Source organism: Cavia porcellus, unplaced genomic scaffold, assembly GCF_034190915.1.
Source record: "Cavia porcellus strain 051 isolate PalLab524CR breed Dunkin Hartley unplaced genomic scaffold, mCavPor4.1 scaffold_8, whole genome shotgun sequence".
Classification (NCBI taxonomy): Eukaryota; Metazoa; Chordata; class Mammalia; order Rodentia; family Caviidae; genus Cavia; species Cavia porcellus.
Genome location: NW_026947491.1, coordinates 38,475,947 through 38,488,707, shown reverse-complemented (window position 1 = coordinate 38,488,707; position 12,761 = coordinate 38,475,947). Strand labels below are relative to the sequence as shown.

Here is a 12,761-nt window from a genome sequence, read left to right as displayed (position 1 = left end):
TTTGTGCTATATCAGAGCACATCCAAGGCAGAGGTAATACTCTTTTACAGCTGTACAGTTCCCAAAGCACCCTTCACATGTCTCATCTCAACCAATCTTGTGAAATCAAACAGTGCATAGATTGGTACTGCATTTCTATTTTTCAAATAAGGAAGCTGAGAATCTGAAAGACTGACTTACTTAATATCATAGAGTTACTAAATGAGAGATCTCATATCAAAATCAAAGATATGATTCTTTATTCAGTGCCTATTTTGCCATCTCATTTTTTAAAACACATTGCCATCTGGCATTTGGAGGATGCTTTGGACCTTTGGTTATTTCTTAGAGAGATATTGTATTGATTTTTTATTACTGTCATGAAGAATATGAATCATAAAGTTCATGCTATCATTGCTTAATTTTAAGAGATAATTTTCATCTTTGAGTATTTAATAGTTTCCTCACATTATATTTTTATTTGCATAGTTAACTTCATTGAATCAGATGCTAGGCCAACAAAATGAATAAAAGTTACAATTCTGCATATATTTGGAGTTTTTGAATGGCCAAAGTCATATATTCTATTACAAATATTTTGACTTTGGTTACATCCAATTTAGAATTGAATTTTAAATGGTCTTATATCCTATATTTGTTTCTAATCATACTACAAATTCCTAGAGGAAAGCAACCATATTACAGCTCTGGGAATGTGGCCAAGACTAATAGTATTTGTTGAATGGAATTTAAATTATGGCTGACCCTGCTACTCCCTAAATAGGAAACATCAGAGCTAATGATTAAGCATGAGACTAGAGCAAGAGAAACCATGGTTAGAGATTTGGATCCACCTCTACCATGGGCAAATTACATCATCATCTTAGCCCAAGGCCCTCATTAAAAAAATCAGGATGTTACTGCCCATCTCTTAGGATTCTTGTAAAAATTAAATGAGAAAGTTGGCATATAGTGTAAATGCACCAAGTGCTATCAAGACCACTTGCAATTATCAAGACTACTTTCTGTGATCTCTCCAGAAGTCCTTCTGTCTTCTCCTATATTAATGTAATGCTTCTTTTCACTTTCATCAACAGAAAGGTCACAGTTCCAGAGCAAATTCACCACAAAAGACCTTGAATTTGATGAAAATAATTGATCACATATTTGCAATAGTGCTAGCTGCATGGCAGAGAGAGTTTATTTTCCCTCTTATTTTTATCTCATTTTACTTTGTGCTAATGTTGGTTAATGAGTAGTAGTTGTATCAGATTAGATATTGCTTTGAATAATCAGATTCATCTTGACAAAGCTAGGATAAATTAATTATAGCTATAGAAAATCAAAAATTTTAAAAGACATAAAACAGGACTCCAAATGCTTCATATAATTCTCTAAACTGGGTTTGTTAAATATTGTCATATTCAGCAGAGAGGTAAAATTCACCCCAGTTTTGAGGGATATGATACTGCATAAAAATTCAATCAGACAACCTCCTCAGGATAATAATAAACAAAACGAAAATTAGAGCACTAGTCATGTATTACTAAAATCTAAAGAATCAACAATAACACTAGGTACACAATTTCAAAACACTAAGTTTTTAAAAGCTAATTCTCATCTGTGTATTTTATCCCTAAAGTTAAGAATTCTAAAGAATTAATGAAAGAGGCCTGTTAGTTCTTCCATTACGCAATTATGACTACTCTGTTTCAAGTTTCTCAGCTTTCTCATTTCAATGGATTTATTCTTTGAGTTGAATTATCATTTATCTATGAGATCATGCGTGGTATTCTCTGATTCTTTGTATTTTCCTGTATCTTGCAGTTTTCTGCTATAAACACATGGGTAATTTTTGAATTAGGAAAAAAGATACTTAATTATTATCTTTCTTTTTCTTAATCATTTGAAAACCAGTGGCAATGTCAAGTAGGGGAGCATGCCACCTTCCCAAAAATGGCTTAAGAATATACAAGGGAGAGGAGGGACAGTGGTGCAATGAATAATGCATCTGACTACAGATCACAAGAATATATCTAGGGCAAGGACTTAGCACTGTTGGGGATGGATCTCAACCAAGGATGTTTATTATTTATTAGCTAATATTCACCAGGCAATTATGATTATATAGTATATAATTATTACATAAATTATACAGATTATATGCTATTGTGTATTATATAATACATGATATATTAGATTACTATTATTTTTATTATTATTATTAAGAATGTACGTAAGCAGAGGGCTCTTAACCACTGAGGGTGAATCTCAACCAAGGACAGAGTCCCAAATCTGGGAATGTGGACTACTGGTCAGTAAGAATTATAAGTCTTTTATGTGCCTCATTTGCATCAGGTTTGTGTGGCTATTATACTAATTATGCAACACTGTAATTCTCAGACTAAAAAACGGCCTGATATAGAATAGATTCTTAGTAAATACCTACAAAATAAACAATCATACTTCCAAGACAGGATGGTAACTGGCGTTCAAAACAGTAGATACCTCATTTTCTGCTGGAGAAGGTAGAAAAGGGTCGGTAGCTGACTGTTAAGTATGAATCACAATGAAGCAGAAACATTGTGCTCATTACTTTAATCAATCAGAAAATTTCACTATACCTATTCTTATCACAAAAGTATTGTAGAATAATAGAATACACAGCCTTTTAAAAAGTACTACGATAATAGAAGAATACACATTTTCTGTGATCTACGCATACTATAGAACTCATGTACATGGATAGGCATATTTTTGTTTTACAGAATTTGAGATCCTAACTTTTTGCAATATCACCAGCTCTTTCCCTTCTACATTATTTGGAATAGCAATTTATCATGACTTCAGATGGATGTACACCAATTTATTTACCCATACCCCTGCTGTACACTAAAATGTGCCCATTTTTCTACTATAACTGATACTCCAATGAACACGTGATACTCAGTTACAATTGAATATGTAATGTATTAAAGAGTCCACTCAACTTTAGAGCTGTTGCCCTGAGTTGTTCCTGAAGAACCAATGGGACTGGCATACTCATAGCCGGAAGAAGAGCAGTAGCCCAGGTGCACTGTAGTGCTGACTGGCCAAGATGCAGAGACTAAACCAGACTAGCACTCATTGGTGAGGACCTGTTGTCAACAATCTATGCCTGGGCAACAGAGGATGTACTGTCATCAAAAAACCAAGTTAATATTTTGAAGTGGAAAGCCATTTTAGATATTATCAGTTCCCATATCCTCAAGTAACTCCTGGTGATTATGAGGAAGCTAAAGGATTTCTGCTCAAGATTAGGCCTTAGATCACCTTACTGGGATTTCAATGGGATGACCCCATTCCATAACCCATAAACTGAACAACCCACCCAAACTTTGAAGTCATTACAAGAAAGAAGCCACAGAAATTGAATCTATGATTCCATTTATGCAAATGTCCAGAACTAGCAAATCCTTAGAGACAGGAAGTTGATGCTTGCCAAAAGCTGGGAGGAAAGGGAGTGGGACTGACTACTTAATAAGTATAGGGCTTCTTTATGAGGTGATGAAAATAATCTGATAGAGGTGACAGTTTAGATAGAGGTGACAGTTGCACAATATTAAGTATACTAAAAAGCACTAAATTTTAATGGTGAATGTTATGAAAATTTTATATCTACAAAATTAAAGGGAAAAACACCATATACAACCCATGTTAATGAAGATGAGAGATTAACAGGACGACTAAGTAGGGACTGCTTAAAGAGTTGCTTCATAGTGGGCTCCCCCCACGCCTTGTCATTTCCAGCCAAGTAAAGGGAGCTTCCAGAGAAATAAGTCTCAAGATGACATATTTCCTGAAATTCAGAGAGTATAGGGGCTGAAGCCTGAGTGTTCCCTAAAATGTCTCCACACAGTAAGGGAAAATGGGGTAAAAGATCTGGTTCCCTATCCAATCTTGGGCAATTTACAAAAAACAGCTGGAGCAGAACAAGGACAGCCTGCCACAGAAGCTGTGCACTTCCAGAGCTGGTGCAAAACCAGCTATTTGCTGTAGGCCAACGCTTAAATCCCACTGTGAGAACCCCACTCACAGGGATGTCCACCACATGTGAGGAGATCTCCACAGAAAGCTTTTGTGTGCACAGCTAGGGACCTCAGTGAGTACCATCTCCAAGGGACATCCAGGATGTTCCAGGCTAAAAAAATCACCAATACCTACTGGTGTTCAAATTATACTGGATTTCAAGACACCTGCTAGTATTCAATAAGATTAAGGATGTGAAAGTCAGTCATAGGATATAAAGTGCTATTACAGTGTTAATTATTATGACTCACCATCACTCAACTACTACTCTTAAAATTGCTTGTCTTGTATCTCTAATAGTCTTTGAAAGTAGTCTGAGAAACTCTACAGGGCTACAAGAACCCTCAGGATTTCATCTATTCAAATCACTGCCTATAGGCAGGAATTACTTCTAAACTCAGAAAGACATTCACTTTACTGCACCTGTTACAGTATACCAGATTCAAATCATGTCAAGTGTCAACACACTCTCTACTGTCCATCACAGTCATATTGAGTGGCCAAACACGCCAGCAGGTTATGCCATGTGGAAGAGGCCAGAGGAATATCTGTTCTCGTAAACTCCTGAAAAGGCAACTCAACCATTTGTCTTGGTACACATTCCAGATTGGAACCCTGGAAGAAACATCTTTACTCCATTTAATCTAAATCCTTCAAATGGAACCTTCAGATCATTATAGCCCATTCCATTTTCAAATAACTCAAAGCACAGTTGTTTACCATCTGGTTTATAGGATTACAGCATGCTGCAGGGTTGCAGTGAGCAGTAAATGAAATAATGCATGTACAACCCACAGCTCAGGATCTGGCACATAATAATGGCTCAATATATATTTAATATCACCATCCCTGTATGTCTTAGCACTCTCCTAGTCACAAGTGACACAAGTACTCTATTTAAGCAAAAATTTAATCACAGAGAAGCAAAAAAATAAATGTGGAGAGGATAAAGGAAAAGTAGAATGTGCAACAGCTATCAGTCTCTGGCTCTAGGACACATGTGATCTTTATAATATGGCTTCTCTTTTGCTCTTTCCCTCTCTGACTTTGGACAAGGTCTATTAAGTATAAAGGGAGAAACACAACCTGGAGATTAGGTGGGGTAAACCATATTCTTCTTTTTGCGGGGGGCATTTCTTAAACACTTAGAAGAGGTTTTTCCTTAATCATTTCATTCATTAAATATTTACTGAATGCCAGCCATCAAGCAGTGTTCTGGGAACTGAGATTAGAGTAGCAATCAAGATAGATAAAACCGCTGCCCTCATGGGATGTACTTCTAGTGGAAAGAAAGTGCCATGCACGAGTATGCTTTGAGTCCTCCAAATGTTCATGTGCTGAAAAGCTGGGTCTCAGTGTGGAGGTGTGCAGGTAATTACAAAGTAATTAGTTCATGGAGGAATCACCCTCAGAAGGGACTAATAGAGTTATCCAGGGATCCCAGTTACTAGAGAGAGATGCTATAAAACAAATGAGCCTCACCCCTCAAGCAGGGTCTCTTCCTGCCATGATGACATTAACCACGTAGTGAACAGACACTCCTCAGACCCTGGATAGATAAGGGCAGATCTTGGACTTTCAGCTTCCAAAACTATGAACTCAACAAACCTTGTTTTTAGACAAAGTACTCATCTTCAAGTATTCTGTTATAACAGCAGAAAATGGGCTAATACAAAGGGGCTCAGTTAGAAGATGAAGACATTAAAAGGATATCAGAAACATAAAAATGTTTTCAATGAAATTATGTCATTAATAAGATCAAATTAGCTTTCTCTTCTCCAAGTTAGTAAACCCACATCTCTTACATATCTTTTCTTGATTAAGGTGAGAAACGCCATCAGGTCTTCAAACGGTTAACTAGGCAAACTGTGGATTTTTAATTTTTTTTATTTTAAAGAGAATAAAACAAAAGAAAACAAAAAACAGCATAAAGCAAATCAACAACAATGCAAGCAACACAGGACTTCAAAACAACACAACAGGGTATCAACAGTGGTTACCATAATGTCTCTTGTTTTCTTCGAAATAGCTGACCATAGCTTCACACAAAATAATATCAAACATCACAAAATAGTATAAAATGAATCAAGAGAATAAAAGCATGACAGGACTTCAAAATCAGATAATGGGTCCAGGGATTTAGCAGTATAAGTGCCTGCCTGGCAACTACAAGTCATAAGTTCAGTCCCCCATACCAAAACAAAACAAAACAAACGACAAAACCCCAGATAACGCATAATGGTATAAACAGCTATTCTGAGGAAAACGAGACATTACTGATTTATTATCATCTTGTTTCAAAGTCTTCTCATGCTTTTACTCTTTTGTTTTAATTGGTTCTATTCTGTTGTGTTTTATTTGATTTTATTATCGATGATAGTATGGACAAGTTTTTTGAAGAAAATGAGGTATTATATTCACCATTGTTTATGCCTCGTTATCTGGTTTTGAAGTACCTGTGGGTTTTGAGCTGCATAATGTTTCTACAATGTGCCTGCAACTATCTTACCATAACCTTCTGTTTCCATTTTTTAGTCATTTATTCTTTTTAGAATATTTTACATTAAATAAAGGGTTTTATTTTGCCTTCCTGAGTTCCTTTGGCTAGACATTAGTTGTTTAGTAAAACACTGCAAAAACCTGGTCATTTATTAGTCATCTAAAAAGTATTTTTCTGGGTAATTTTAACTCTGTTTCTGTGTTAACCAGTCTAACCAGTTAATCAGTAAAAAAGAAGGCCTGAAGACCAAGCTTTTGGAGAACTCCAAGAAGTGTGACCTAGCAGGAGAAACATCTCAGTCTCTACTTCCCTGGAAGATTAGAATGTTTGATGAAACATTTCACTCTTTATTTTCATGATTAAAAACTGTTCATGACACTGAACTTAATGTGAACCAAACTGCCTCACCTGGAAGCATTTTGTCTAACCAGTGCTATTCAGTGTTTATTCTATGAACAAGCTAAATTAACAATGCACATGATGTCATTTAAATCTGGACCTTGTCCAACAGACCTATACTACCACAATAAACCATTCACTCATGGACAATTTCATCAAGTTTAAAATTGCTCAAGTGTGTGGAGGGGGGGCAGAGTGGGGTAATGGGTTGTCATCGTCACCCTTTTTATTTTTTAAATACTATTGTAAGCTATGTGCCCTGCTCCACCTCTTTTCTCAATTTATGCTGCTTTTCCTTTGGTTTCCTAACCCTTTGGCTGTAGTTAGAATCTTTTGTTAGCACAGTAATTTATTTCTTTTAATCCGGATATAACGGCCAAATAGGTCATTTGGCTCAGTCAAATCCCATCGATAAATCTTGGAATTAAATAAAAATCGAAAAGCTCATCAGCTTCATGCCCTCTACCTCATTTGGACGGCCTCGTTCAGGACGCACCTTCCTTTGCTTGCTGGACCAAAGTCTCTGGAGTCTGGCAGCTGCCTGGCCTCTGAGGAAGAGACAAAGTCCCTCTGAGTGGACAGCCCTATGGGATCAGTGCTTGTCCAGAGAGGGCTGCTACAACGTTTGCTAAAAGAAAACAAGAGTCTGGAGCAGAAATTCTTTCAAAAGGTGAATGCCCTAATCTTTGCTTTCTGGCCTGCAGGTCAGTACCAAGCCTGCCTTGCTGCGCTCCAGTCCAGAAACTGGGCACTGTCCTGACTCACAGAAGGGACAGAACTTCCCCGGGAGATGAGCGTTGTCACGCTCTCAGTTCCTTCGCCCATGCAGAGACCCGGGTCGCACAGAGGAAACGCGCGTGTATCCCCCTCCCCCAAACGTGGGCCGAGACCAAGGCTGCTTCTGTTGGTTCTGTAAACCTTTAAAGCCAACTGCGTTTAGCGCCAAATAAACCTCCATAATCCTCGCCCCCAAACAAAGCGCGAAGACGTCCGGGAACTGTGAGGACTAGGCGGGTAGAGCTGCCACCTGTGCGGCCGGGCCACGGGGTCCCCAAGAGGGCGACCCCATCTCTCAGGGACCAGGAGTCTCTCCAGGAACCTTCCCGACCCCGCCACCACCCTGGCTAGGGCTGGACAAACGGACGCGTTTGGCAGGAGAGTGGGTGGGCGCGTCCTCACCCTGAGTAGCGCCGTCGGCCCTCGGGTGTGGACCCTCGCCGCTAGGCCGCTTCGTGGGTCGGGCGGGAGCGGGCGGGGCGGGAACGGAGGGAGCGGGCGGAGCGGGGCGCGGCGGGGCGGGGCCAGGGGGGGCGCCGGCCGCCTCTCCGATTGGCTGCGCCGCCCCCTCCGGCCGCGCGCCCCGAGCCGAGCGCCAGGCGGCCCAGGCCCGCAGCTTCGGCGCAGGTTCCCGCAGGAGGGAGGACGCGCAGGGGCGGGACCGGCCTCCCCGGCCCGCACTCAAGCGCGGGCGCGCGGGAATAAAACCTGGGCGGCGGGCGGGAGTCCCGGGCCCTGCAGCCTCTAGGGTGCGGAGAGGCGGGGCGGGCCCGACCCTCTGCCCGCGCCTCAGCGCCTCAGCGCCTCAGCGCCTCGTCCTCGGCCCCGGGAACTGAGCACCCCGCGCGCCGGCCTCGGCGGTACCTGCAGCCGTGCAATGACTGGAGCCCGAGAGAATCGAAGGAACAGGCGGCGAGGACTGCTGTGCCTGGGCTCGCTGCTGTCGCCGCGGCTGCTTCAAAGTCCCTAAAGTTGGGAGTCAGCGAGAGGCTGCCGCCCGCCGGGAGCAAGAGGGAAAGAACTCGGAAGGTGTAAAAGTGACCCCTGACAGACAGACTGACTGACGCGCAGACCGTCAGAAAACATCGCCGTGGACAGCCCATCCGCGGAGCACGTGAGGCTTCGCTAGTCTGTGAGTTGTCTTCTGGACTTGTGTCTTGCTTAGTATTTCCCTTTAATTGTTTATAGGATGCATTTGTGTGTTTTTCATCTATTGGAGAGAATTTTTTAAAACGCAAGATACACCATTTTATAAAATTAAATTTCTGATGGTGAGATGATTGTATTGAGAGAATGAGCCTGCAAAAGAAGGGGTAACCTAATCGGGGGGATGCATTTATCAGTAAAAAGGCAACATAGGGTTCTACAGTGTGAGCTGAACCCATTTCAAAAGTTACTAGAAAGAAAGTACTGAATGACTCTTAAGGATTAGCTAGTTGGTGCTTAACTTATGCTTTTCCCTTCCTTTTAAATATTAATTATTTACCAGATTGAATGGTCGGAGGCCGAGCTGGTGAAAAAGCTCCTGGAAGAGACTCAAAGGAGACCATAATGTCTTTAAGGCTGCACGCATTGCCCACCCTGCCAGGAGTCGTCAGACCAGGTTGCAGAGAGTTGCTGTGTTTGTTGGTGATCACCGTGACTGTGAGTCCTGGTGCCTCCGGTGTGTGCCCCACTGCTTGCATCTGTGCCACTGATATCGTCAGCTGCACCAACAAAAACCTCTCTAAGGTGCCAGGGAATCTTTTCAGACTGATTAAGAGACTGGATCTGAGCTATAACAGAATTGGCCTTCTGGATTCTGAGTGGATTCCAGTATCCTTTGTCAAGCTGAATACTCTTATTATTCGTCATAACAATATCACCAGCATCTCTGCTGGCAGTTTTTCCACAACTCCTAATCTAAAGTGTCTTGACTTATCATCCAATAAGCTGAAGACAGTGAAAAGTGCTGTGTTCCAAGAACTGAAGGACCTGGAAGTGCTCCTGCTTTACAACAACCACCTTTCCTATCTCGATCCTTCTGCGTTTGGAGGGCTGTCCCAGCTGCAAAAACTCTACTTAAGTGGAAACTTTCTCACACAGTTTCCTATGGATTTATATGTTGGAAGGTTCAAGCTAGCAGAACTGATGTTTTTAGATGTTTCTTATAATCGTATCCCCTCCATACCAATGCACCATATAAATTTAGTGCCAGGAAAACAACTGAGAGGCATCTACCTACATGGAAACCCATTTATTTGTGACTGTTCCCTGTACTCATTATTAATCTTTTGGTATCGGAGACACTTTAGTTCCGTGATGGATTTTAAGAACGATTACACTTGTCGCCTATGGTCTGGCTCCAGGCAGTCCAGTCAGTTGCTTCTGCTCCAAGATAGCTTTATGAATTGTTCTGACAGCATCGTCAATGGTTCCTTCCGTGCACTTGGCTTAATTCATGAGGCTCAGGTAGGGGAAAGACTGGTTGTTCATTGTGACAGCAAGACTGGTGATGGAAACACAGATTTCGTCTGGGTTGGTCCAGATAACAGACTGTTGGAGCCAGAAAAAGAGATGGAAAACTTTCATGTGTTTTACAATGGAAGTCTGGTGATAGAAAGCCCTCGTTTTGAGGATGCTGGAGTATATTCTTGTATTGCAATGAATAGGCAACGCCTGTTAAATGAAACTGTGGATGTCACAATAAATGTGGGCAATTTCACTGTAAATAGATCCCATGCTCATGAGGCATTTAACACAGCTTTTACCACTCTTGCTGCCTGTGTGGCCAGTATTGTTTTGGTACTTTTGTACCTTTATCTGACTCCATGTCCCTGCAAGTGTAAAACTAAGAGACAGAAGAATATGCTAAACCAAAGCAATGCCCAGTCATCCATTCTCACCCCTGGCCCTGCTAGTGATGCCTCCACTGATGAAAGGAAGGCAGGTGCAGGTAAAAGGGTGGTGTTTTTGGAGCCCCTGAAGGATACTGCAGCGGGGCAGAACGGGAAAGTGAGACTCTTTGCCAGTGAGACAGTTATAGCTGAAGGCATCTTAAAGTCCACAAGGGTGAAATCTGACTCGGATTCAGTCAATTCAGTGTTCTCAGACACACCTTTTGTGGCATCCACCTAATTGTGTGCCTGTATTTGTATGAAATCAGAATTTAATCTTTCCATATTTAACTGTGTGGTCTGCAAAGTAAATAGCAGCAGAAATTGTGTCGTTTTATTTGTTGAGATAAAACCAAAATGACCTCTTAAAAAAGTTAATAGTAAATTGAGTAAAGCACATTGGTTCCTCCTTGTACCAGAGAAAGATGGAGCTGTTTTCCAAAGTCTAAGTTCTAGATGATAGTATCTTAGCCTTTAGCATTACTGATAACTTTAAAGCTGGCCCAAAAGTGATAAATGACTGACATTTTTCTCTTTATTCAGGACTCGTAAAAGAAAAAAATGAACTCCATGTATTAGTAGTCTTTAAAAATATATTTTGCTAACTTAAGAGGACAAAAGTCAAATATAGTTTTAGAGAAAAGCACTAGTATCCCATTTCATTATATTAAAGAAATAGAATCAAGAATCAAGCAACAATTATAAAGCATCAAATTAGATTTGGGAGTTATTCAGCCAAAATTATTTCAGACGTGAGTGAACTAATTGCACTGATCAGATTTGCTAGATAATGTCACATCCTCTATGGGGTTCAGTAAATAGTACAAGACTCTTTTGACTTTTGACTTTTTTACTTTTGTTTGATTTTTTTCCTTTCTGTACCATTTCTCCATTCTGTATCCTATAGAAAAGATCTCTGGAAAATTTAAAGTCATCACTGTTTGTTGACAAAGATATGTGTCAATACCAAAATGTCTGAGTAATCTAAAGCTTTTATTCTAGCAGGCTATTTTTTGTTCATTTGTTCATATGCTTCTGTATATGTAAATCTTAAATTATGTGAGCTACTAAGTAGACCCTACTGTATTGTGTTTTAGACATTTAAATTAATGTAAATATATGTATTCCATGACTTGCTGTTTTGTTTTATCTGGCTATTTCAGCATGTAAATCTAACATGTTCTATGTGATCAGATTGTGCTATTTTGTGTTAAGTACCACCTATAGCAAATATCTCTCCAAAATTCTTGTGGTTGCAATGGAGAGTTATCTGGTAGAGGGAGAAAAAAACTTCATTGTGTTCTGTACCAATATATACTTTCTATATCACTTTCCACTCTGATACTATGCATTTCAGACAGATTAGAAAATCTTTAAATCCCAATTTTGCAATAATTGAGAGCCTAGGAATCCTTAATAGTCTTCTCTCTGCCATAGACTGATGTAGATTTCCTCAGCTGTAAAACGAGGATTTCAGATCAGATAGTTTTTAAGATTCCTCCTCATTGATGATTTCCTGGTGACTTTAGCCCCCTCACAGAGTCCCAGAAGCTTTCTGAAAAGGTACTATATACTGATGGAAAACAGGTTTGGAATTGGCACAAACACTGTTAGAGGGATGATTCCACTCTTCAAGTCCAGTTTCTTCTCCTTCTCAGGTACGAAGGAGACATAGAGATGACTGGGTTGTCTAAGGTGGAGGGAGAAATACGTGACAGGGATAAAAGGAAAGAGCCCAGGAGTAGCATTCTCCCTAGATAGATAAGGGGCTAAAGAATGGTTACCTTAAATAGAGAAGGCTATGGAGAAGGAACAAAGAAATTTGATCAAAGAGTGATCAACAAAAGGCAAAAGAGAATCAAGAATTGATTCTGGGGCTAAGAGATTTTTAAAGAAATTGGTATGGGTAGCAGTGATATGTACAACAGAGAAGTAGATGAGGTGGTAGCAGGTGAGTCACCATCATTGGCAGTGATCATTTTCTGGAAAGTATCTGTGGTAATGATAATGGACACATGGTGAGAGCTCCCTAAATGCCAAGCCAGACTCTCTATATATACTCCGGTCAGCAAAGGCATTAAGGAGAAAGTGAGGAGAAGGTCTTCTTTAAGTCATGGGATACAGACTGCTCAGTAGCACTCAAAATTTCTGACTTCCTTATG

At 40.3% G+C, this 12,761-nt stretch overlaps 2 protein-coding genes across 10 annotated transcripts in view; one reads left to right on the top strand and one right to left on the bottom strand.

Moving 5' to 3' along the window:
- The window catches only part of Pced1b (PC-esterase domain containing 1B), a 155,622-nt gene extending 146,863 nt beyond the window's left edge, over window positions 1-8,759 (bottom strand). For 3 of the 9 annotated variants that reach the window (XM_063254613.1, XM_013159357.3, XM_063254618.1), the window contains exons 1-2: window positions 8,126-8,228; window positions 7,413-7,494 (exon numbers count right to left, since the gene is read on the bottom strand). The gene's annotated coding sequence lies outside the window, so the exon portion shown is untranslated. Of the gene's footprint in view, window positions 1-7,412; window positions 7,495-8,125; window positions 8,229-8,587 lie in introns of those variants that run through there. The other 6 variants (XM_063254615.1, XM_013159358.3, XM_063254621.1 and 3 more) reach the window with 4 other exon arrangements.
- Window positions 8,676-11,789, top strand: Amigo2 (adhesion molecule with Ig like domain 2). The gene is made up of 2 exons (XM_003475849.5): window positions 8,676-8,855; window positions 9,213-11,789. Exon 2 carries the CDS (start codon window positions 9,218-9,220, stop codon window positions 10,838-10,840), a length of 1,623 nt encoding a protein of 540 aa, XP_003475897.2. The 5' UTR covers window positions 8,676-8,855; window positions 9,213-9,217; the 3' UTR covers window positions 10,841-11,789.
- The last annotated feature ends 972 nt before the right edge of the window (window positions 11,790-12,761 follow it).

What these genes read in the sequence shown, in the direction of transcription:
- Amigo2 (XM_003475849.5), top strand. Translation starts at nt 9,218, where the DNA reads ATGGTCGGAGGCCGAGCTGGTGAAAAAGCTCCTGGAAGAGACTCAAAG.